The sequence below is a fragment of the Miniopterus schreibersii genome (assembly GCF_964146895.1).
Source record: "Miniopterus schreibersii genome assembly, chromosome: 12".
Classification (NCBI taxonomy): domain Eukaryota; kingdom Metazoa; phylum Chordata; class Mammalia; order Chiroptera; family Miniopteridae; genus Miniopterus; species Miniopterus schreibersii.
In genome coordinates this window covers 58,009,125-58,035,528 of record NC_138112.1, presented here as the reverse complement: position 1 = coordinate 58,035,528, position 26,404 = coordinate 58,009,125, and the positions used below count along the sequence as shown (strand labels likewise).

Below are 26,404 nucleotides of genomic sequence, written 5' to 3'. Positions count from 1 at the left end.
AGACACGGCGGAAGAGACCAAGCTGGCTCGAGAAGTCGTTTGCCCTCTCGGACTCTGTTCGGTGTTTCCCAAGCTCCGCAGACAGGCCGTTCCTCCAGGAGATGGCTTGCCAAGCCAGACACGGCTGGCAGGCAAAGCCCAAGGACACTGGCCGAGGGAAGTCTGCCGCCGCTCCCACAGGGAGGCTGCAGGAAAAGGGACACGGAGGCAGGGAAAGCGGGGACAGAGTGCGAGGGCAGGACGCCCAGTGGTCTGCTGCGCGGGCAGATTCAATCAAGGCACCACCACGTGGCAACAGGGTAGGTAACGTGTGCAAAATGGTATTTATTGAATCCGTTTTGGACACAGACAACATGAGAGGTTTTGGGTTTGTGAGCTCACTCGGAGTTTAGAGCGATCGCTTCATGTCCTTAAACCTTAGCCACAGGAAGATCCGAGCTCAGACAAACAAGAATGAACCTTCATCTCACAAAGGGGAGCAACAGTGGTTAAAACACGACAGCTGGCCTCCTGCACCGGCTCCGATGGCTGGAATGCCCATGGACACCAATAACATTGTTATGGGTACAGTCTGAAATATTTACTGCACAAACACCCGGTGTGTACATCACAGGTGATGTTGTAAACTGGCTAACAGTCATCAGCAACACCGAGTCCACTGGTCTGGGCTGACACTCCCCTTCTCCACCTAGGAGCTCATGTATTTAACTGATGACTGCTGTCCACATCGGGGCCGCTCACTATATGGAAAAAGCATTTCAAAACATATGTATTGCTAACATTGTAAACTAAAAAGAAACAAAAAACCAAGCATGATTAATTACTTTGCCTGCATCAATAAATACCAGTCCTGAGTGCTCAGCCTACTAAAGGACCAGAGCCATCAGTTAAATAAATCATCGTGCTATTACCTACTGATGTTCCATCTGCTAATGCATGTTCGTCAATTTGTGGACTTTATCCAACACACATACCAAGATTATTATTTGTTTGTGTTTGAAATTCTCAGATCTCCTTTGGACATTGCTCTTCCATCACTCTCGTAGAAGGATGAACATGAAACAACTTGTTAAACACGATTTCCAAATTACAAGCCATCAAAAGCACCGCTCTGGTCGTATTTCAGATCTTTGCCCGGAAGGGAAATGCTGTCAAGGCTCAGAGGATCTTAGGAGGCCCTTCGGCGGCTGGCAGCTGACACCTCACTCGTCCTCTCCCAGCCTCCTCCTGCCACATTTGAAGCCAAGCTGGCCCCCGTCTCTGAGATTTTATTAACGTTTCCAAGCCTAACAGGATACCTAGGAGGTGCCAGAAGGATCCAGGGGAGCCTTCTCTTTTCTTCTAGAGCTGTTATGAGTGGGGCCAACAGGCAAATACAAAGAGAAAATAAGAGGTTCGAGGTGCATAAAAAGCCCAGACCTGGAGGGAGCAGCGTTAAGGAGACAGCATGGTACAGAGCCTGCTGCCCCAAGAGCATCTGGAGACCTCACGTGTTAGAAATTCCAGGCAGTTCTGGGTACTTCTTTAATCACAGGGAACGAACATCTCTCCAAAAGGTCCTACCTACGCCTGCCCCGCTTCCCCCACTGGAAAGCACTGAGACGTTCCCCTGGCTGCAACCGTCTGAGCGCAAGGCGAGCCGTCGCCCTACCTCGCTGCAGCTTCTCCTACGAGCCATGACAGTCACAAACACAGGCCATTCTGGCTGCAAATCCAGCTGCTTCCAGAGTTCTGCAGCCCGAGAGACCTGCCCACCACGATCACTTTCACCCCAAACCACTTTCAGGCTCCTTTCCCCGGGGGTTTGCTTGTTTCTTAGCTTGAAGACAGACCCCATTGGAAAGGAGCAAAGCAACATCCTAGGTGCAAATATTTGCAAACGATTTTTTTGAAACGATGCACATTTTGAAAATTCAAGTGAAATCCAGGAATAAAACTAGTTGGCTGGCATCCGCCAGCCCTTCACCCCCAACAGGAAAACGGTCAGTTTCTGAAGGAAAAGAGGGATGAAGGCACCAGCTACTCCACCCGGGAGCTTAGTTCTACAGCTTGGGGGGAAGCCTGAGCGGGAAAGGCTGAGGCTTAATCCAGCCCTGAGGCCCTCCGAATGTAGGTGAAGACAGGCCTTCACCACCCAGGGGGGCAACTCTGTCGCAGTAATTCTGAAACTAAAACAAGGAACGCACGTTCCCAGAGCCCTGCTTGGTAGGGGCTGTGTGTCCTTTCGCTCCCCACAAACAAAGGCAAGGGAGGAGAGGGATCCTTCCACCCACAAGCCTCTGTGTCACCAGACCTAAAGGGAACGTGTCACACATCCCTGCTGGCTCCATGTGTGGCTCAGACAGCCTCCTGCTACGCCATGCCAAGGGCACTGGGATCCGTCGTTGGGAGCATCGGACTGTCCAGTACGAGGATCCGAGTCAGGCAGGCAAGGCTGGAAGTCAGAAAGTCGGCGTTAGGCAGGTGGGTCTGTATGGCTGCGGAGAGGTGGTCACAGTCACAAAAACGGACAGGTTTACAACAGGGATTTCCCCCAGGGCACTCAGACTAGGCCTGTACCCAAGAAGACATAAGGCAGCTTTGCCCAAAGGAAGAGCCCGCTGGTGACTCACAGGATGGAGCCGTCCTCACCCTGGTTGCGAGGCAGAGCGGGGCAGTCAGCTGAGGGAAGCACAGTTCGGCTCCGAGCCCTCCTGGCTGCCCCCGGCCACCTCCTCCAGCTCCTCGGGGCTGTCGGTGATGTTGGGTTCGCTGGAGCACTGGCGGTGGGGTGGGGAGAAGCTGGGTGGCAGGAGCAGGCACTTGTCCTCCCCGCCGGGCTCCTCGCCCAGGCCTGAGTGCATCATGGTGGCCATGGCCAGCAGCTGGATGTCCGAGTGGGCGTTGGCCACCGTGTGCCGCCGGACACTGCCGCACTTCTCTAGGTAGGCCTCCCCCTCCTGCTCCGTCAGCGGGGTCAGGGCCATCTCATTCAGTGGCCGGCTGACGGTGGCCATCGGGGAGGCATAGTTCAGGACAGTGACCTTGGGCCGGACCCGGGAGTGGCGTCTGGCTGCAAGAGAGAAACCAGCACAGGCTGTGATTGAAGAGGAGTTAGTGGGGGGTCAACAACCCCTAACCCATAGGGAAGAATGAACAGGAGACAACATGCCAGGGAGCAACCGAGACAGAAGAACCTATGCCAGCCTGTGGCCCATTTTTACAATAACCATGTATTTCTCTTACGATCACAAAAATCAATCCCTATGAAACAGAAGCACCAGGAGAGTTCAAAGAAACAGAGACCCTGTTAAAGAACCAACCTTTAAAAACGCCCTCGAAAATAATTCATTTCTCTCCTGCTGCTGCTAAAAGCGAGCACCTGAGATTGAGATTAGCAACTGCAAAGCCCCTGTTGCGGCCCCAACTCTACAACCAGCCTGACGGGAGGTGGGGCTGGACTGTTCGCTGAGCACTTACTACATGCAGGACCAGGAAGAGGAAAGAGCTAGAACAAAAGCTGGGCCCTGGCCACACAGCTGAAGCCCAGCCCTTGTAGTGTACAAGGCGCTGCTCCTTCTGCGGCTGGCCCCACCTCCCTCCTTACTGCTGCTCCCTGCCTTCCCTGCGATGACTCAGAGGGGCCTACAGCTCTTGCTTCTGCTTTCCGGGCAAAATGTTTTGGTTCCCAACACTGGGTGTGGGCAGAGGCCAGACCACAGGGGCTGCTGGACTGTGCCCTGGGCGGTGTCTGCTCGATAAACTCCCACCAGACTCCAGAGGCAACCCCCAGACAAGTGTGCCAGCTGCATCCCCAGTGGGTGAGCCCCTGCTGGGCCCCTTGGGAGGCCTTAAAACTGACGCCGGGCCCCGAGCTGACAGCTCCCCACACTGCTGCTGTCTGCTTTCTCCTACATTTCTTCTTCACACCAGGGAAGGCCGGGTCCTGCTACTCAGAGGAAACCTCCCATGTAGGGACTGATGAAGCTGTCAGTCCCCCTGGAGCCTAAACACTGGTCCCTCCCTTGCCCTGGTGCCCTCTGAGCAGGGAAAGGGGCTGGGTCCTGCCCCCTCTACTGGCACCTACCTCCAGGCCTACCCCTGCCTTTCATGTGGGGTGGGGGAGGGGGAGCCTCTTGTCCTTCCCCAGGGACCAGGCTCTCCCCCGCTGAGCTCTGGCATCCATTCCCCTGCACCGGAGCCAGCGATGGCAGCTCCTGATGGCAGCTCCTTTCACACCCCAGAAAGAAGAAAGCCTGGGTGAGGCCTCTCCTCTGGCCCTTTGTTGGGGACTCAGTTCCCAGGCCTTTGATCTCTGTGGCTCACCGGCAGGGCCCCACCGGAGGGGCGGCGGGGCGGCCATAATGCGGACATTGTGACCCCTGCACACCAAGCCCATTGTGGGCGTCCTCCCCAGGCCCCAGCACCTGAAAGCCCATGAATGCCTACTTGTCAGGAAGAGAGGCTACAGTATCTGGAGGCAAAGCCCCCCCAGCCCCGCAACACAACGGGGGGAGGTGTGTGGGAGGCCAGGGCTTTTGTGTTTGCTCAGAGGGCCCTGGAAGCAGCCGGGACAGCAGCTTGGAAACTGAGAATTCTATAAAAAGGTAGAATGGGGCCTGGCTTCTGACAGATGGACCTATTTAAGATTTCATTTTCTTCCTCCTTGCACCCCCCCGCCCTCGAAAAATGACGGCTTTGGAGGGGACACGCGCACACCCCATCATGGCCTCGGATTCCTATCTTCTCTCTGCAGCCAGCCTCGAATACCCAGGCAATAGGCGTATTCCTCAGGCCCGTGGGCCTGGCCGGCGAGGGAGAGAGAGGGAGACTTCCTGTGAATCCCTGATCAAACATGTAAGGAACTTCCTAGAAAAACCACTTCTTGATCCTGGGGACGTTTCTTAACGACTCTGAGACCCAGGTAACCACAGTACCCACCCCCAGGTTGTGCCATGATGAGATGAACGCATGCCAAGCACCTGCAATGCAACGGGCATTTGATAAGTGGTGGCTTTGCAGATGACCATCCAGCTGCCCTTGACCCCCACTCCTGGTCAGCCCCCGTGGACCATGGCAAACCCTCCTGTGGGTACAGGGGTTTCTCACATCCAACGCCTCTCCTTAGTCTCGACTGCAGCAGTTCGTCTCAATGCTCCTCTCCCACGGGCAGGATAAATGTCATTGTCTCCATTTTGCTGAGGGGAAGACTGAGCCCGAGAGTCCTCTCAATCTGGAAAGGAGTGTCCCCAGCAAGGAAGGACACCACTGAGGCCATTTCAGATTTTTAGTATCCAGAGGTCGGAGGGGAAATGTCTGGTCTCAGAGGCCTCCTGGACTATGGGATGATAGGTAAGGACCTCTGCCTCAGCTGCCCCCAGTAAAATCACAGTCACCTCCTAGGAGCTGACAGGGGTGGGGGGATGAGGTGGAGCAGGCGGGAAAGCCAGGCAAGTGCACCAGCTTGGGGACTTGGAAGCCCCCAAGTGACCTCAATCCTCACTCCCCTCACCTGTGAAATAGGAACAACGGTGCCTACTCCGTGGCATGGTGTCCAGCCACCCAGCACAGTGCCCAGGACCTAGCCTGTATCCTGGGCTTCCCCTGCCACCAGCCACTTTGCAACTCTGAAGCAACTTCAGGTCCTCAAAGGCACACCCATCCCCCAATTCCCCCATTCCAAAGCCCTCTCGAAGATCCCTCCCTTTGCTTTGGGGAGAGTCTGCTTTCCCAGTTTACTCAGCTAACCCCTACTCCTCCTCTAAGTCCCATTACAGATATCACTTCCCCCCGGGAGCCTTCCCTGATTTCCCCGTGACGGCAAAGTCCCCCTGTGGTGGGGAACCATGGCCCCTGTACTTCTCTGCTCAGAGCACTTGTACACTGACTTCCTCACAGGACCTTGCACACCAGAGGCCAGGGGTGGGTCAGTTTTGTTCAAGGATATACCTGCAACACCTCACAAGGTGCCTGGAATAGGGTCTTAGTGCACATTTGCTGAAATAATAATAAAAAATAATCTAAAGAGGGTCACTTCCTCCCTTCTCTGCCCCTACTGAGACAACTCCCCAGAAGGCAAGGACAGTCCCTGGTCCAAGAATGAAACCTCAGGCCTCTGCTTTATATATAATTTGACAAAAGTATGTATTATTTTAGCTGGAAAACTGAAGGTACGCCTCTTAGAGTAAGTTCTCACTGAACAGACTTCGAATCTACCCTTGTTCCTGGCTCTAGGCCCAGGGAAGATGGGTGGAGTCCCTGCCATGGCCCAACCTGCTGGCATCCTGACATCTGCCTGGGTCCCCCCACCCGGCTCAGGGGGCCTGGGCGAGGTGAGCCAGTGGGCTGAGCCCAAGCAGGAAACCAGGCTCCAGGGAGGGGCGGCGACATGGCACCCAGGCACGGTCGGAGGGCAGGCTTCCTTCGGCTGTCATTTCTACTCTGGCTTGTTCCAGCTCCTGGGTAGAATGAGTGAGTGAGCGAGGAGGGGGGAGGACCTGACAGGCGGCAGGCTGGGGCAGCACCCCCGATCTGTGGTGGCTGTGGTTAAGCTGATGTCTCCAGAGAAACACGAAGGGGCCGAGAAGACTGCGGCTGGCCCTGCCTTTCTCTGCAGTGGAGAGGCCCAGGAAGGGGCAGGAGCCTCACCCGAGGCTGCTCCTCCTTTTCGCTTTGAGTGCAGCTCCAACTCCATTCAAGCAAGGAGAGGGGATAAAGGTTCTAAATTCAGGAAATCGTTTCTCGTCTCTGCACCTCTCTGTGGCTGCTGGTCACCCTGGCCTCAGGGTACAGATGCCATCCACCTAACATACATTTTTGAGTGCCTACTGTATATCAGGCACCATTCCAGTTACTAGAGATAAAACAATCCAAAAAATTCCTACATTTGGGGAACTTTTGTTTCAGATGGAACGGAAACATCTTTTATGATAAGCCTTATTACAGAACTACTTCCCCATCTAGACAGAGGTCTCACTAAGAGAAAGAATAAATGTGACTCAGCTCTAGCTTCCCTAGGGTGCCTGGTACAGAGCCAGATGCTCGCTAATGCTAACTTTCCAGACACCAAAAACAGCCCCAACAGTATTGATCCCCAAATCCAGGAGCCCCTCTCCTTGGTGTGAAGGCCCTGGCGGTACCTACAGAAACGGTGCGGGGAGCAGCAGCTCCATCTCATCTGGCCACACATGCAAATAGTTGGCTTCACACTTCCAGGTGCTTTCAAAGGGAAATCCACCACGGGTGGCTTTTCCACTCAGTGGAGTGGTGGGGGTGCAATAAGGCACAGCTTCTGGTGTCAGATGCAGGGAAAATTAAGGTGGCAGGCACAGGAAAAAGATTAAAGCCACTGATGAAAGATGCAGATCAGACAAGCACCACCGCAGAGGCTCAGTAGGGTCCCTTGGGGGAAATACCAGAGCAAGGAGGAGGTTACTGAGACACAGGGCAGCCAGGAACGTGAGGGATTAACATGCACACATTTGCATGGGCCTGCATAGGAAGCAAAAGTCTTGGCACATAACCAGGGCCCAGAATACATAGCTGGTGGCGTTATCATCAAGGCTCCTGGCAGCCCGAGAGCCGTGCCCCTTACCCAGCATGTACGTGGGGCCCGAGAGGCCACGGTCCTCGCTGATGCCCAGGAAAGGAGAAATCACTTGCTTCACCAGTTCCTCCAGCTGCAAATAACCCTCACTGGGGCCTGTGGGCTCATGAACACTCTGGAAACAAACATCCGAGAGAGGCAAAGGTCAGCCAAAGTCACCACGGCCAGCTGGCCCTCCTACTATGTCCAACGCAGTGATGCCAGCAAGCAGCGTCCTTGTGGCTGGAACACAGGAAACAGAGGCCTGAAGCCCGAGTCACTTGTCATGGGACACCATGATTAGAACTGTGTGTATGTTGGGTGCTATGGCACTTCTCCCCACAGATCCCACCAATGCAGTGTGGGTGGGACTGTCCCCACCCCACCTCCAGGGCTGAGGATTGGCCCCAACCATAGTAATCCCACCCCCAATGGCACAATGACAGCTTCAAACGGCACAGGCACTTTCTAGAAGCACGTGACATGTATCAAAGCACAGAGGCTCCCAACAACCCGAGGAAGGTGACACGCCCATCTTCTGCCTCCGCAGGTGAGGAAATTAAGGCCCAGAGAGCTTAAGCAAGTTGGCCAGGAAAACACAGCCAGTAAGCAGCAAAAATCTGGACTAGAACCCAAGCTGTCTGGCTCTAAGCACATCTTGCTTCCACTTGTGAACAGGCTAGAAAAGAAAGGGGGACAGAATATGAAAAAACTCCAGAGCAGTAGAAGAAAGGGAGCATCGCTGTGGAACAAGATGTGTTTAGCACCAAGATGAAAAGTCAGTTCAAAAGCCCAGCATGACCAGAATCCTTGGAGCCAAGGCCAGAGCAAACACCAGCTAACACAATGACCACAACGGTCAAATCGGAAAGGAGCCAGGAAGTAACCAAGGATTTCCAGAAAACCAGCAAACTCCTAGGGGACTCAACTGATCCCCGGAAAGGTCTCCAAGCCACGCTCTCACGTCGAGGCTGCAGGGGAGCAGAGAGGTAAGGATCGTGGGGGCCGTCCCATCAAATTCTCAAAGTGGAATGGATTTAAATCACCCTCCCTTTACAGTTAGAGCCCTCCACTGCACTGGAGTTTGGGGGGATTGCAGGGGAAGATGGCCGGGCTGTGAAGCCAGAGGGCCAACCTTGCAGGTGGGGATCAGCAGGTGAGAGGGATGTTCCCGAGGAAGCAGGCTGGCTTGGCTCCTTGTTGGCTCCAGGACGGTGGGGTGGTGGGTGGAAGGGGCAGCTTAATGAGACACTGAGGGGGCTAAGGAGGGGCTGTGGTGCAGGAGACATCAAGACTTGGAGGTCGGGTCTGGGAAGGGGCTGAAGGGAGAAAATGCAGAGAAAATGTGAGTGGGCCTCAGACCCACGGTGCTCCAATGAAGGCTGCCTGGCGCTTGAAGGTGGCGATGGGGAGAAGGCATGAGGGTTTTCCCCGCCTCCTTGGCTCCAGGTCTGCTCAGCCCAAGCAAGCAACAGCAACGCTGGCAATGCTGGGGGGGGGGGGGGGGGCAAAGGAGGTGCTTCTCTGAGGAATACACACTCATCAGCACAAACGGAAGGGAATCCTCAGGGCCGGAGAAGAGGAGGGAGCTTGATTCTTGTTCCTGGGGTCCCACCCCAGGCCTCCAAAGCTGAGCAGTTTCAGCCCCCAAACCACCTGGATGAGGTTTCAGAGCCCAGGAAGCTTTCTTTCCATTTTTTCCCCTTCATGGTATTTCTCCCCCAGCTTTCCCCTCCTACAATTTATAAGCCCTAAATAGGAGGGTTGACAGAGAAAGGAGAAGCAGCGAAAGGTGGGCAGAGAATGGGTAACAGGTGCATGATCTGGAGCCAGATGGTTTTGTCCCAGGGTAGCCACTGAGAACTTGGCTCGTACACAGCCCTCGAGTAAGGGACTGCCCCCCACCTCAGCCTGGCTGCTGGCCTGGCTACGCATTTGCAAAGTCCAGTGCAAAACGAAAATGTGGGGTCCCTTGTTCAAAAATTCCTAAGAATTTCAGGATGGCGATGGGAGAGAATTAAACAAAGCACAGGGGCCCTGTTGAGCTTGGGGCCGTGGGCGACTGCACATGTCGCTCACCCTGCCTGGCTGCCTGGCTGGGACCTCGAAGGCACCGTTCTAGGCTGACCTCAGGATGCTCTGCACCTGTCAGGAGGAACCAGACCTCCACACTGGTCAAAATCTCTAGTTCAGCCTCTTCCCACACAGCCTGAGGATGGGACGCGCAGCCCACAGCAGGAAAGCTTGAGCCCCTCGTGTATTCTGGAAAGGGAGGGGGTTGATCAGGGACATTGTGGAAGAGCACTGGGAAAGGGAGAGAGCAGGCCTGAGAAGCGGCTCTTTTCCCTGTAAGAGAGGCATGCAGGGGAAAATCAGCCCCAGACCTCATGGCAGTGCTGAGGGTGGGGACTGGGGAGAGAAGGGAGCTATTCCAACTACCAGGGCTCACTAAGAACAAATGTGGGGGGCAGGGTGGATGAAGGACGGTTCTCCTGGGAAAGCCATCTAACCATCTTTAGGGGCTGCATGGGGATGCTGACAGCTTTCTTGTATGGTTGCTGGGTTGCTGGACACAGGGCCTGGAATGTTGGAATGGGGTAGGTGTTTTTATTACCACAGAGACAGGCCTCCTGGTCTACTGTCCACAGGTGAGAGCCCTCCCCTCCATTTTCCTTCCAAACAAACGAAACAACAAAAGAGGAATCTCTTCTCATCCCAAAGAGCTCGTTGTCTAGATTGCTTACTCGGGATCCAAGCTCACTTATATTTCTTGGACACAAGCTGCACACACTCTTCTGCCCCCTTCCTTCTGCCCTGCCACAAAAAAATGTGACCTGGCATTCCAGCCAGTTACGCCCACTCTCATCCTATTAGGCAACTCCTCCCCCACTGCTTCAGGAAAGGGGGAGAATGCCCTGACGAATGGTCTGACTAGAGAACAGGGAGAGACAGCCAAAGGAGGAGAAATATATCAGGGCCCCAAGCCTGATGTCCCACCCCTGCCGAGAGGACAGCCAGGGGCCACCACCAGCCTGACCAAGGATGAACTGTCTTCACTGTGGATGGGCTCAGAGCTGGTCCTGCAGGTTCTGAACTTGGTACAGAGATGAAGGATGCATAGTAGCCTCCTTTTGGGGGTGTCCCTAGCCCACTAGCCCTGTTTCTTGAGAATGATGTGCTCCCATCCATAGGACTGGGATTGCTGAGGCCATGTTTATACTCCTTGATCCCACTCAAGGTCACAGCTGACTGGACAGAGGGGAATCGTGTAGCCCACGCTGGACCAATCAAAGTCTTTCCCCTGAGTGTACATAGTTCTTAATCTTACGACCTTGCTGAGGGACCTCCGGCAAGCACATAAATTTCCTGAGTTTCAGTTTACTCACCTGTAAAATGGGAATAACAACAGCGCCCACCTCATCACATGGTCATTTGGATGATTTGATTCAGAAAGCAACACGCTTAAAGCTTTGGCCCGTGCCTGGCAGGAACCAGTAAATGTTAGGTCACCTTCCTATTACTGATTTAGAACTGGAATGAAGAGATACTAGGCAACCATCGGGGGTTGTCTCTGGGTGGAAACACATGAGCTATGAGATGCCACATTTGATCAGGTGCAAACCAAAGCACCGAATGCAATTCTGCAGAGAGAGAGACCAAGTCCAAGAGAAACCAGACAAGGCCAGGAGAGGCAGTGTCAAAGAGAACCAAGGTAGGCCAGATTTAAGTAAAGACCAGTGAGTGGAGACAGGCTGGTGGCTCTGTGGACTGGCACGGTCTCCCCTCTGGTTGCTATAACTTTAGGAAGCCCACCTGCCCTGGGAGCTTTCCAGGGAGTCCTGGTCTGCCTTGAGCTAGGCTGCAGTGGGTTCCTGCTGTTACTCGTACCCTGTACTTCTTGACAGGACAGGAGAAGAGAGAAGGGTGTTCACTCCCTGAAGGACGGGACTGTGCGTCTCACTCCCCACTGGGGTCCCAGCACAGAGCTCAGTGCCAGGGACCCCAACGATGCTCAGTGGTCATACAGCAAATGAGCAAATGAACTAAGGAATGTGAACGACTCGAGGACACTGAGCTGAGCTGAGCTAAGGTGCTCTGGTCATTTGGTTCCTTCCCCCCTGTCCCACAGCGGCAGTCTCTCCTCCTTTTCATTCCCTGGCCTTGGGGGTCACATCTCCACTGGGGCCTCACCTGCAGGATGAGCAACATCTGGACGATGGACGAGGGCAGCTGGGATGGGGCCAGCAGCAGCAGGTCACCCAGCTTCACCTTCAGCAGGACCAGGTCACGGAAGCCCAGCAGAGAGATCTGGCGGATGGTCAGCTCCTGGCCCTGGAGGAGAGAAGAGGCAGTGTCGGGAGGGGAGAGCTCACTGGATCTGCCACCAGCCACATGGGGTTCAGAGGACCCAGGGAGGGATAGGGCAAGGTGTCTGCAATGCCAGGGGCTATCAGAGGGTCGAAGACTTGGCCCCCGTCCTTCAGAGTGAAAGCTTTGTTTAAGATAAGGTGTGACTCGACCTGCCTCGGTAACCCAAAGGTGATACAAAACACATATAATGGGGACCATGCTGTCACGAGTGCCGTGAGTGGTCAGAGAGAAACAAGAAGAGATCACAACCCCCTCCCCGTGTTCAAGGCCACTTCCTCAGCCTAACCGTTAAATATCGGAGCGCCAATCACATGCCAGGCAGAGGCAAACAGGGGACCTGTTAGACAACTATATAAATGCAAGTAACGTAGGAAGAAAAATAACTGGGAAAGTAGAAGAAAGGGACTTGTTCAACCATGGGGGGTGGGGGAAGGAAATAAAATAATCGCTAATAATCCTAAGAGCTGACACTAAGCTCTGGCTATGGGCTAGGCACGATTTAGATATTCTTGATGTAAATAACACATTTAATGCCCTCGACCACCCTTTGAAACAGGTCCTATTACAAAACCCACTTCACAGGTGGAAAATCCTAACGCCCAGAGTGACAGTAATTTACCCAGTGTAGAGCTGGATTAGAGCTCCTGAAGTTTGCCAAAACAGCAAGGGAAAGAAGGGCCCATTTTCCAGGCTCTCCTTCGCACATAGGTACACAGAGCACTCCAAAAGTCGATTACTCTCAGTAGAGACAAAGCCATAATTCGCGTGGTACCCTACCGAGCAGGACACAGCCTTCAAGGCTACCAAGCTTAAGAAAGCTCTGCATTTCCTATAACTCCTTAGCAAGGTTTTACAGAAACATGGGCAAGAGTGGTGTGGCCATCCCTACATCCCTCTACCCTCCAATCCCAAAAGACACACACACCACCACCCAGGCCGCACAGGCTCACCCCAACCACCCCTTCCAGGCTGCCTTCCCCGACCACCTCCACTGGCACCCCACCCCCCGCCCCCATCTTCTCCAAGGTCCTACAGCTTCTACTTTTTGCACCACATCCCAGCACTTGTCACTGACTACTTATCTCACAGGTATCAGTGCCCTCACTTCATCTCCAGAAGCCCTTCCATTTTACAGGGCGGATAAACTAAGGCAAAGTCCCACCCCCTTGAACACAGTAGGCACTCAAAAACCCACCTGTCCAGTGAGGAAGTATGTCTCACAGACACCTCTACACACAGGGAGTTGTGAGAAGCATCTGGCTGGACTCACAGGCACCTCAGGGGGTATTACCACCAGTAGTGAGCAAACCTAAGTCAGGGGTTCTCAAAGTGGGGTGTCTGGACCAGCAGCAGCATCACTTGGGAAATTAGGGGAGGTGGACAGGGGACAAAACCAATTGTTTCCAGATCTTACAGTTTCTCGTACCAGCCTCAGACCGGCACAACTGGGCTCCTGCCTGGATCAGAGCCTAAGAGGGCCCCTCTTGGTCCTCGGGTGACTACCCCGGGACCACGCCCACCAAGATCCCACACTCCCATTCTAAACCCATCCGGGTTTCTGCCCCTGGGAATCCCACACTCGAATGGTCCTAAGAGAGACCCAGGACTGCAAATCCCCTTCAGTGGGGTGGCCAAATAAAACACAAGAGGTCCAGTTAAATGTGAACAGTTTTTTAGTCTATGTCACAAACATTGCATTATTCACGTTGCTCTGAAATCCAGATTTAACTCAGCATCCTGTATTTTCATTGGCTAAATCTGTCAGCCCTGTCTCCCAGGACTGTCCTCGTAAGACCCACTGCTGGCCGAGGAGTGATCACTGCAGGGAAGGGAGACACTCGTGGCACGAGGGGAGCTGAGCTGTCCACATCAATGCTGTCAGTCCTCTCATGGGGGGGGCAGGATGAGCTGAAAATGAGCGAAGGAGACAGGGGGCTGCGGGCTGGAGGCTTCTACCGCAGCAGTCGGGCAGGCTCGGAATGGGAGACGGACTCCATAGGCATAGCCTCCCAACTTTTAAATATCTGACAAATACTTAAAAGAATTCCAGATTCCTTTAAAACGGCATTCAGAGCCAACAGAGCACGTAGGTCACTACCTGTGGCACAAGACAGTGCCTACCGTTGCCAACGGCCGTGTTATGGCAGCACCCACGCCGGCACGTCACCAAAGCCCAAGGAGGAAGGAAGCCTTAACCCCAGGGGGAGGAGTGGGACAGTGAGCACAGGGCAGCGTGGGTGTATGACAGAGACATAGGTCTTGGAAAGGACGGTCTCTTGGTCAACCGGCCTTGGGGAATGTCCACTGTGACCTGACACTGACCAGTCCCGCCGGAGGGCAGAAAGTAATCAAGTGGTAGAATGAGCTGAGGTCACAGAGTAAGAACATGAAAGAGACACCTCTCATCTTTCAGTCTAAATTCCTCACTTTGCAGGACACGAAATGGAGCTACACAGGCCTACAAATCGCTGCTTTTGTGGGGTCTCCTCTTTGAGGTTAGATGCTAAAAAGACAACCAGAGCGCCCTGCAAAGATCTCCAAAGTCTTTAGCCAACTCAGGCGGACCTCCTGGTGCTCCCTCGTTCACCAGGAGGCTCCAGGTGGCACAGGCCAAGCCGAGGCTGTTCCCGTGAGACTGACCTGAACTGGGTAAAATATGGCCTGCAGGGTGGGGAGAGTCTCAGTGAAGAAGTGGTCCCAGACTTCAGCCAGAACCTCAATGCGATTTTCACCTACACGAGGGCGAGAAGACGGGAGGGGAAAGAAAGAAAAGAACTTTGTCATTACTTGCAGGAGAGGCCAGAAGACAGTTCCACGTTGAATGGAGCAGGGAAGGGGGGCCACAGGGGAAGAAGGCTTTACCTACATTTGATCTGTAAGTGTTAACTACGGTAAATGTGGGGCTGGATGCAAAGACTCAACTAGAAATATGCAAATATGCCTTCTAACCCCAATCCAGAAAAGAGAGCTGAATTTTAAAAATCGTATAATAATTGTTATTATCATGAGAATGGTTACAACATTATCAGTGACTGTGCTAAGCTACTTATATATGAGACATCTCAGAAGTAGACTCTATTACCCCATGGTACAGGCTCACAGAGGCCAAGTACCTGGCTCAAAGTCACAGCAGCAAGGCAGAGCTGGGATTCCAGAGCCCGTGGTCTTGACCAATGTAATCTGGTCAGACCATGTGCTGCGTTATATATTGCTCTGCACTTTGTTATTGTTTTTTTAAACACTAAGCCATGGCCTTTTTATTCTGGATTTGAGCTGACAGCTGAGGGAGATGGAAAGAGGACCCAGAAACTGTCACCTCCACCCACTGCTTTGCAGTAACCAGGAGGGCAGCATTTCTGAAGTGGTCACCTATAGGACACAGGACCCGTATCCTGATGTGGTGCCTACTCTCACCCCTTGGATCAGGAAGCCAGAGGCATGGCCAGGTGCCACCCCCAGGCTAGATGTACCCGGGTCACCCAATGCCACCGGAAGGTTGTGTGAGGAACTCTGCACCTGCAGGAAAGGCAGGCGCTGGCAGAGAGGGGCCTGCACAGTGGCTGCTGATTAATGACCTAGATAACGGAGCCGATTGGGCACTGTCTTTGCTCATCCGAGGCAGAGAAACTGGGTCAGCCAAGATTACACACCGACAGCCGAGTTTGGCAAAACACTGCCAGTTCCACTAAACTGATACAGAAAGCTTCCTTTAGCATCTTCCGTCTATTAATTCAATGGACGATAAAAAGCAGTGGCTGGGAGAGAGAACAGAACAAGGGCATGACTAGTAGCTAGCAGGGCTAAAGACATGCAGACCTAGGAAGGTCGGAGTGAGGTGTACCGGGGAGATGCAAACCTAAAGCACCCTCTACTTTTCCTCTCACAGCACTAACTACACTTGGTTGGAATCCCTTATTTTGCTTCTCTGTCTCCACTAGAACGGGAGTGAGTGCAGATATTTCTAGTGCTTAGCATGATACCAGACACATCAATAAAGCAACTTCTAGAAATCTTTGAATGAATGAATGAATGAATGAATGAATGAATGGTAAGTATTATGTGTGTAGGGTTTTTTTGTTGTTTTTTGCAGATGCTAGGGTTGGTAAGTGGAAGGGGGACATATGGGACAGGACAGAACAGGACTCAATGGTCAGCTCCAATACTCTCCTTTGCTTAAAGAAAAGCTCCATAATGTGAGCAACCTGGCAGGGAGAGTCTGCTTCCTTCTGTGTCTTTGCTCTTCCATATCGCCCTCAGCCTTTTGGCCCTCATTATGTGGATTTTACTTCAGCCCCTCACACTCACCATGTCCCTTCGTGCCGCAGGGCCTTTGCATATGCTAGTCCCTTTGCCCAGACTGTTCTTTCCCTCCTCTCTTTGCCTAACCTACATGTTGATCTTTGTAGTTTCAGCTCCAACATCACGTCCAAAGGAAAGTGGTCAAATCCCCCCACTATGGAAAGGACAGTATTCTTAGTACTTGTCTTGGTTGCAGATTTATATTTAAGTGATGATTTGATTAATATCTGTCTCTACTATCAGGTTGTGTCTCTACAAGGGCCTGTAACCTTATGATGGTTTTGTTCACAACTGTGTCCCCAGCACCTAGGAAAGTACCTAGATAATCAATAAATGTTTGAATCAATCAGTCAGCATCCTCCTTTCAAATGAAGGCTATGCTAGTTCTCTGCAGGGAGGAGTCAGGGATGTTCAAAAGGACCATCTGAAACGTGAGGTCATCCTTGTACCTAAAACCAAGATGAACCCCAACCTCAAGGGAGAAGAGGCTGCCCCAGCTCCTTTATTGAGAGCCCCTATCCCAGGCCTTCCGTTACAAAGACAAGCAGAGGCCCTCCTGCCCTGAAGGGAGGGAGGAGAATCCTGCAGGTCAGTGCCGGAGCCCACCTAGTCCCTTTCACCGCTGAGAAGGAAGGCTCATCGGCACGCGAGGTCATCCTTCAGCCCAGCAGCAGGAAGGCACCCGTCCTGGGCCTAACTGCTGGCTGCAAACTTCAAAGAGTAATGGAAGCTTTGGAATGCGTACAGAAAAGAACATCAGACAGACACAGGGTAGCCCCGGGGAGGGAAGGAGGTGACGTTGCCTCCAGAAACAGCCCCCAAGTCAAGGACTTAGTCCCAGCAAAGATGAAGGGGGTTTAGATGGAAGGTTCTAGATGACTCTCTTAGAAAACCTTCCTCTAATGTATCCTGAGAGTTTGGATCACCAGAGGTACAGAGAGTAGGTACAAGAAACTTCTTCAAAGTCAAGATCCCTAAAGCCCTGGAACAGATGGCTGAGAGTCACGTGGCACATCCCACAAGAGATTGACACTTGGGCAGGAGCTGCCTCTGCCCTTCTGCAGCCATGAGGCGGGGTGGACGTAGCTAAGCAAATAGATTAATAAAGAGAAGTGTGTTCAGGGACAGGATGGGTCCTATCAGTCCTTTCCAAACTACATTTTATAGCAAGAGAATCCTTTTACCAAACAAAATCTCTCTTGGAGTCGTCATACATAAAATAAAGTAGAGACATTCTGGCTGAAGATACAAAAAACCCTTAAAGGTTCCCCTCAGGCCCCTTCACTGTGCAGAAAGGACCCTGACACCCAGACCCCAGGGCTAGAGGGCGGCAGAGAGAAGGCCCTGGCCCGGAGCTCTCTGGCCACACTCTGGGGCTGGGCACAGAACCCTGGGTGACCTCTGTTTACCCATCTAGCTCCACTTTTGAGGTTTCACTCTGAATGTATCTGTTGAGTGTCACTTGGGCGAGAGACATTCAACTTCCCTTTTTAAGGGCAATCAGATCTTTGGTTTTGCTCAGCATTTTTTTTATAAAGCTGGTATTTTTCCATATTTACAGGAGCATGTAATAACTCCCAAATGACTTACAAAGAATGTGGCAAGAGACCACGCTTCTCTTTCCTCTCTTTCCTAGGCCGCCACCTTCCACACATGTATACTAACTAGCCTGCCACCAAAATGCAAAAGGCCCACTAAGTTCTTGTCAAAGCAAGTCACTTATAAACAAGGCCTTGGGTTAGCGGGTATTTATAAGGAAGAGTCTTCACATAGATGCACTGAAAGGAAACCAGGCTACAGATTGAGATAACTCTCAAGTGGACAGAGGTCAATTTCTAACCTCTGTTCTTTGAAAGGTTTGGTGAGCACCTACTGTGTGCCGGACACCTGACTTTCCACTGTCAGCTCCGCATTTTCCTTCTTACTTTGTCTTTCTAGGAGCTACTTCCCTAGACACCAGTCTCTTCTCCAGGGAATGGGAAGAAAAAGGGATGATCTAATGCCTGATGTCTGGGTCTAGCAGTCAGTCTGTCCTACAGACAGAGGTCTCAGGCTAGAGTAGGGGGAGAAGAAAAAAAAGGAACCAGAGTGCATACCTACTATGTGCTGCGATGTGTACTTTATCCTCTCTACAGCCCCTACCCTCGTTGCATCGTTTTAAATGTAATAAAAAACAAGGTTCAGGGAAACTAAAAATTTGCCAAAAGTCATCCAAAAAGTAGGGGGCAGCTGAGATCAGGATCCACACAGAGGGGAGCTAACAAGAGTCCCCGGCGGAGTCGATTCCTGCCTTTGGACCCACCTTCCAATTCCATTCTGTCTTGTCAACCGGGCTCTAAAAATCTTTTAAAGCCAAGAAGTTTGCCTTTGCCTATCAAACGATACCCCCTTCCGTGGGTATCCGCTTAGCCTAAGTTTCCCTGATGGACAGGCCCCCAGTCACATAGGACCACAGGAAATAGGACAGAGGCCACTAGGAAACAGCCTGGGTCCGACGAGAGAGAACAGCGTGACAGGGTCCATACAGCATAGCTCACCCCACCAAAGGAGGCCACCAGCACACATCCCGTGGAAAAACCCCTTCAGCGCGGTCCCCAAAGAGACCACCCAGTTCCCCTTCCTTTCGCTACACACAGTTCTGGCTGCACCGCCGCGTGGCCGGCTCACAGCGAAACGCTGGCGCCCAGCTGGAGAGGCGGCGGCCGGTGACTCACTCGCTTGGAGCCTGTCACCTTCGGACAGAAGCCCGTCAGCTGTCCGAACATCAAAGGCTGAGTCACAGGGACCCCGCTGCACGGGGGCAGCCTTGTACTTGCCTTCGCACAGCTTAATCTTCTCCTCCACAAACAACAGTCCTTTTGCAAGAAGCTGGTTCTGCCAAGAGAGAACAAAACACGCGAGTTGAGCGCCTCTGCAGCCTGACAGGCCTCTCCCACCTCCAGCGGGCGGGCACTTGTGAGCTCATCGGGCCTCCAAGTTTAAGAAGCCTTTTGTCCTCTTGAAGGCCGAGGCTTCAGGAGGAGACACTGAGGCATCCCGCCACCAAAGAATGAGACAAGAGCCACCCCACCCCCCGCCATCCCGCCAGCCACAGGAGAGGCACCCCACAAGCCTGGCCGGGTTCTGTGCACGGACATTGACACCCGGTGTCCTTCGAGCCCTGGATCTAAACTCAGGAAAGAGAACATGAAGGCACCGGGAAACTATGCAGAAAGAATATTCTTTAAAAGATAAATTTAGGGTTTCTCACGCCGTCATGAAGGAGACTGCATGCAAAATCTTGAGCAGAAGTGAGTATGTGTCTGTCAGGAGTGTGCATGGGAAAGTCATGGAAGGAGACAGTGAGATTTAGTCCTTTTGCAACTGCAACTAATAGTTGAACATTCTGTGTAAGCCAGAGGGTTCATATTCTTCATCTCATTGAATTCCAACCCCCCTGATCATCCTTTCAGGTTGGGGACATTCTCTTATCTTGCTGGTGCTCACAGTGAACACTTGTCCACAGGAGACAGCACTGGTCCTCCTGGGCCCAGGAACTGTTCTTTCCATGCTGCTTTGCTGCCTTCCAGAAAAAGCTGCCCCCCCAACCCCTTCCTCTCCTCAAAAGGCTATAGCCGGTCCTGTAAGTCCCAGAGCAGCCTCTCTGCAAGTCACAGAAGCTCAGAGAGCAAGAGTGGGCTAGAGCCTCGCCACTCACCTCACATCACTAGATTATCCAAGGCCTATGCTTAGAGGGTGGGGGGCCCAAGATGACATGTAGCCTACAACCTAACTTAATGCATGGCTTAGTATTCTCCTCTACAAAAAGCCCTGTTACAGAGCTGATGAGTGCATGGATGGCAGAGAGGAAAGAACTGTGTATAGGACAGGGGTTCAAGTCCCAGCTCGGCTACACTCTAGCTGTGTGATCCTGGGCTTAATTTCCCTGAGTCCTGAATTCTTCATCTGTAAAATGGCATTATACCATTTCATAAAGCTCTAATAAGAATAATCATTACAAACACACACACACCACACACACACACCACACACGGCATTTTATGTCCTCAGTAATCAGTGGTGGGTGGTGATAATAGCTGCTCTCTTAGCCCAACTATCTTCACACAAGGAGCAGCAAGTAAAGAGAGCCTGTAATAAATAGGCCTCCATCAAAAACACTGAAACGTTTTATCAAAGGTACTGTCTCATTTGTGACTAATATACATAAACCAAATTTTATAGGTCCTACTAAAATTCACAAGACGCGGCCTAATTTTAAAAACTGGTCACCAGTTAGTTTCAAGACGGTAGATGAAACCCTAAAATCGAAGTGATGACAAAGAATTCCTTTACAAAACATTACGGAATGGACAGTTAATTGAGGTAAAACCCTAACTGTGTTCTCCACCTTCCAGCCAAGCAAATGAATTCCAGCAGCTTCTGGGTGGGAAAGCAAGAAAACACCACAGCACCAAATTTAGACTGAGCAACATAGAGCCTTTCAGTCTGCTGATGTTTTCTTCACGTGATAAAAAATTACATTGTAAAAGTAATAAACTTTAAAATATGGCCTAGGTTCTCCTTCTTTTCTTTCTAGTTCTTCCCCATCAAGAAGACATTAGGGGGGAAATTTTTTTTTTCAAGGAAAAGAAGGTATTTGTATGTTGTAGAGGAATGGAAAAGAAAATATTCTTTTGAAAATTCTCATGATACACAGCATGAAAATTCTGTAGCCTTGGGGTTAAAAAGAGCCTCAAAAATCATCTAGTCTTTCCCTGCTCTCCCCAGTCCTGCGGTCAAATCCAATGGTCTCACGTGGTTTTGATGATAGTTGTAGGGAGCCATTTTCCAGGGAGCTCGAGCACCTTCCAAACACATCTTTTTTTCTTCTTTTTTTTTTTTAAATATATCTTTATTGATTTCAGAGAGAGGAAGGGAGAGGGAAAGACAGATAGAAACATCAATGATGAGAGAGTCATTGATCGAGCCCGCAATCCGGGCATGTGCCCTGACCGGGAATCGAACCCCGATCGCGTGGATCCTAGGTCAACGCTCAACCGCTGAGCCACGCCCGGACCGACCAAACACATCTTGAAAATGCTCAGACTGCTGGGAGTTTGCAGATTCTGTTATTTGACAGTTGAATAAGCTGAGGCTAGGAGCACAGGCGACCAGAGGACTTTTTGGGTCAGCCCAGCACAGCCCCGCCGCCTGCCCAGGGGAGCCTGCCCTGCCCCGTCGCGCAGCTCAAAGCCTTGACTACACCTGCAACCTCCCTCTTAGCGGACTGGCCTGCTCCTGCCCCTACCCCACCTGGTCTCCAACCGAGCCAATAACCTTCTCTCCTGGGAATCTGCAGCCACCAGGCCCCTGTGCCCCAGCGGGCTCTGCACACTGAACCTGCTTGGGGTTCAAGGTTCTGCAGCTGCCATCTACACTTCTTAGTATTTTTACCTCTGACTTTGTGTTTTGTAAGTGAAGTCTGATGGGGCAATGGAGCACACACCGGGGACCTGGGGCCTCAGTGGACCTGCCTTCTACCCCCTCCCCAGAAGGGGTTTTTAGGCACCGGCTTCTTGGAGCCTGGCCCCATCACTGTCAGTCATCCTACCCCTGAGATGGTGACAGGGTCCTGTGGTGGGGGTCCAGGCACCGGGGCAGGGAGAGGCGGGGTTGGTGCCACCCTCCCAGGCCTCGACAGGCAACAGGACCCTGACACATGTGCTGGTGACTCAGCAGGGGCCTCTGGACCCCCTGATCTCTGGGCCCAGAGTGCGGAGGTGACAATCTCTTGGGGGTCACCCATTCACAGGCCCATGGGAAACAGCCACATTTTCATTTTGCACTGGGCCCTGGCAAGTATGAAGCCTGTCTGCTGGTCACTTCACAAAGGGACACGCCAGCTGGTCATGGGTGGGGCTAAAGGCTGCTGGGACCTAAAAAAAGGAAGAAGAAAAGAAAACCAGCCGCGATTCGGGCAGCTGTCTGCGCTGTTTGTCTTTTTAAGTGTCTGTTCTCGCCGACCTCACCTCTCATATCCCCCGCCCCTGACAAATGCCAGCTCTGGAAGGCGCTGGGTGATGTTTGCTGTGGCAGCGGGGCTGGGGCTGGGGCTGGGGCTGGGGTGGGGGGCAATGGAGCTGGAGAGGAACCAGCTTTTCTCTTGTCCCACTCCTTGCCCCACGGCACCCACCCCCCACTACCCGAGCCTGAAGGCTTCAAGCCAAAAAACGGTTTCATTAAGTAGCAGCCACCTAGGAAATGATTTGGGACTTGGAACCAGGCCCGTTGCCACTTAAGGCACCCCCGCCCCATCGATGAACTTAGATGTGGAATACACAGCACTTTAATGAAGTGGCGGACAGGCCCGGAAATGAAACACAGCTGACATATGTATTTTTTTAAGGCATCAAGAAATGGGCTGCCCACAAAAAATGAGGTGCAGCTAGGAAGAATGTGAACAACAAAGATGTCTGGGGAAAGGCATCCGAAACCACCCAGTCTGCAGGGGATTGGTAATCCCAGAGGGTGGGCAGGAGGAGGGGAGGGGGGGGCTGTCAACAGTGCGCCTCTAGTCAAGCAGGCACCTCCACCTCCAGAGAGGGCCACAGGGACTCAGGAAAACGGGGAACCACGGGGCTAGGGGGCAGGGAGAGTGAGGCTACCCCCATCTTCCCAGGAGAAAGAACTTTCCACACAGTGGGAATTCTGTCAGTGCTGAGGCTGCTAGCCCTGCGTGATAATATTCGGAAAAATGCCAGAGTTGTTTATTGGTTTTTACTCTTTGTCAGCCCTTGTGGTACACCCTGTTCATGCATACCTCATTTACCTTAGTCACAATCCTATCCCCATTTGCAGATGAAGACACGGAGGCTCAGAGAAGCAACTTGCACATGTGAGACTGGAATTTGCATCTCAGTTGGTCTGAATCCAAAGCCCACGTTCCCCCCGCCCCAGTATATTCCTCTGGTTTACTTTAGCTATGATAATAAAAAATACTAACGTACGAATAGCCATCATCTGTAGACTGCTCAGTATGTATCAAGCCCTTAACACATGGCATCTCATCTAGTAACCACATCAACCTTTTGAAGGAGGTACCAGGATTACACCTAGATTATTGCTAAGAAAACTGAGGCTCAGAGAGGTTAAATAACTTGCCTGCAGTCACACAGCCAATTAGTGTTCTAGCAAGAATTGGAATCCAGATCTACCTGGCAGAAGGGCCGGTGCTTTTAGCCATCCCACTCTCCTGCCCTGTCAATTGGAGAAGTTTCTTAGGTCCCTGCCCACAGGGGAAAGTAGAAGAGGTCCATTTCAGGTTCACAGACATTGGGGGCAGCAGGCTTGGCCATCTCCAGCCATGTAACTGGGTTCCCCTACAAAGCTTCCATCCAGCTGGGTCATTTCTGCCGCTACCAGCTTCCCAATTTGCACATCTCCAAAAGTATTCTCTGGGGCTTTCATCTCCAGTACCCAGAGCTGATGTCTAACAAGGTGAATACCTAGTTCCTAGGTGGAGCCTATTCCCAAATAAGACATTCTTTCCTAGCCCAGAGGAATCTAGCAGTGTGTCACTCCACCTACCGAGAAGTTGTATTAACCAACAATTCCAGTCCAGGCACGTTTCCAGGGACATCAATGTCTACGAAAGTTCCTGTGGTTGGCACCCAGCCAGTGATGAAAATCACAGGCCTTCTCCTTTTTTCCCCTCTGTGACTTTGAAATACCGCCAGCATCTCCAAGGATGCTTACGTTTCCTGTGAACTCTGATGCCTTTCTAGATAAGCCACAAAAAGTCTTATAAGCACAATTCACCCCCAGGCCCAGAGAGTCCCTAATAAATTGGTTCGGGGAGAGGGGGAGGTATGTGGGTGTGCTGGGACCAGAGAGAAATCCCCAGGTGGAGAATGCAGATTAAAAACCTGGTACAAATGCTAATTCTTCATTCGGCATCCAGCACCCTGTCAGTGGTGATTAAAAGGTGAATGGGGGCTTTTTAAAAAGTTATTTTACAAGGAAACAGGAAAACAGTCCATGTCTGTTATGCTGAACAACACCTCTCCCCCCCAAAAAAACACAAACACTGAAATTTCTCTTCTCTGGAGTTTTTTAGGGGATGTCTCAAGGGTATTTTAACATTTAAAGTATGACCCAAATTCTTTTCATCTCTGGCCAGGTGGCCCGGGTTTGATTTTTGCTCTACCTCTTACTAGCTGCGTGATCTTGGATAACCTCCCTTCTCTGAGCTGCAGCTGCAGTATCTGCAAACTGCTAACAACAAAATCTTCTCCATGGGCTGTCAGGAGGAATAAATGACAGCTCAGGAAAGATGCTTGAAGCAGCTCTCAGACTTGTGTGCCCATCAGAATCATGGCAGATTTGTGAGAACAGACTGCTGGATCCCAACTCCATAGTTTCTGAGTTAGTCTGGGTTGGAGCCTGAGAATTTGCTTTTCCAACACGTTCTCAGGTGATGCCGAAGATGCTGGCCCAAGCAACAAGCACTTTGAGAACCACCAACTAAGAACACTGCCCGGCATATAAATCTTGAAAGTGTTAGCTGTTGTTACTATTATTACATCTGTCCTCCTTACAGATCTTAAGCATCCTGGGAGGAAGTTGGCACGCCTAACCAGTATTTCTCAGCCCGTCCAACTCAGGCCTTACGCCTCATGGCCGCTGAATTGCTGAACAGTCCTACTTATTTGAATGCCACGTTGCCAGTGTCTATCCTGCCTCCCACCCGACTCCCTCCCGCCCCCGGCCCCAGGCACCCTAAAGCTGGCTCCTGGACTCCTTGCCTGGTCTACAGGAAGTCACCCAATTTCATACATAATGGGCTCCTGAAAACAAGTAGTCACGTGGAACAAGAAGCTTACAGGATTCCTCGAAGGAGGCGTTCTGTTCCCATAAAGCGACAAAGGACTGTAAATTCCCTAATTAACCTTGTATTCAAAGCTCGTCTTTGGGGGATGTATGCTGGGCATTTCGTACCTACATGTTCCTTCTGTAACAACTGAATGTGCAATAACCTAAGTCCAATGAGGCGCAAGATCCGCCGTTTCAGCAAGCCTATTGATTTTCATCGTCATCTCAATTATATTAAGCCCTACGGTGGTCAATTTCAAGATTCATTTTTCCATTTATCTTCATAAAATTTGAGAAGAGTATAATAAAAATATTCAAATAATTGCATAAAATTCACGTAATTGCCAGGGAGATTAAGTAGAAGAAAGCTGCTGAAAGGTAACCGCTGGCTGGCGGGCAGCAGCCCAGACAGTCGCCTGAAACATCCAGGGGTCCTTTTCGCAGCCCTCAGACTGGTGCCACCCCGTTCTCTCTCCTCGGGGTGGCGACCCCAGTGGTTACAAACTCCACAATGCCTTTCCTCCAAGTACTGGCCAAATCCAAAATGCGACCTCTAATGACCTCACCTAAGCCATCGCCATCTCCCTCTCTTGTCTTCTCTCTGGAGCCCAGCTCCGGTTGTTCAAAGCCCTTCTGTATACTGGCCCCGATTTCACCTTCAAAGCAGAGTATATGCGAACTGTCCCTCACTACCCTCTATCCACCTAGTAATCTCTTTTTCCATTTTGGGAATTCCACTCATTTTAGAAGCCTTCCCAGATTGATCAAAGAGGAGCTGAGACTTTTCCCCTCTATTCAAGGTGGGTTTGAAAAATCACCCAAAAAATGTCCCCCTCTCTTCATCATCCCTCTACCCAACTTTCTGTGGATTCCTCCAAGTCCCATCTTTGTCCCTACAAAATACATTCATTCTGGGCCTGTTTCTAGGCCTTCACCGCCCATTCAGGTCTTCAGTTAGCACGATGCTGTGTGTTACCCAGGTGGAGGCATCCCTGCCTCCACACTGTCTTCAATTTCCAACTCCACGGTGACCGGGACGCTGGATCTCCTCCTCTGGCTTTCTGCCATGTGCCACAAGCATAATGAACCTTCTCTGGTCATAATGAGCTAAGGGGAAACTGGTTTTCTGGAACTCAAGCAGATATGAGCCGAAAACAGAAATGTTTATATCAAACACCACCAGGCCCCACGACCTACTGGCAATTGCGGTGACTAATTGTCTCTCCTAAGTGGTATCTTGTGCACAGCCACTGACTAGAGACTGAGTTTCTGTATCAAGTACAACTAGTTCTAACCAAAAGAAATTGAACTTTCTGGGCC

The 26,404-nt window shown here is 51.7% G+C and overlaps 1 protein-coding gene across 4 annotated transcripts in view; it reads right to left on the bottom strand.

Moving 5' to 3' along the window:
* Window positions 1-300: 300 nt before the first annotated feature.
* The window catches only part of PRR5L (proline rich 5 like), a 60,152-nt gene continuing 34,048 nt past the window's right edge, over window positions 301-26,404 (bottom strand). For 2 of the 4 annotated variants that reach the window (XM_081153009.1, XM_081153010.1), the window contains exons 5-9: window positions 19,051-19,108; window positions 14,576-14,667; window positions 11,756-11,896; window positions 7,574-7,700; window positions 301-3,052 (exon numbers count right to left, since the gene is read on the bottom strand). In XM_081153009.1, the coding sequence (XP_081009135.1) occupies window positions 2,658-3,052; window positions 7,574-7,700; window positions 11,756-11,896; window positions 14,576-14,667; window positions 19,051-19,108 (813 nt within the window). In that variant the 3' untranslated portion in view covers window positions 301-2,657. The remainder of the gene's footprint in view (window positions 3,053-7,573; window positions 7,701-11,755; window positions 11,897-14,575; window positions 14,668-19,050; window positions 19,109-26,404) is intronic. The other 2 variants (XM_081153012.1, XM_081153011.1) reach the window with 2 other exon arrangements.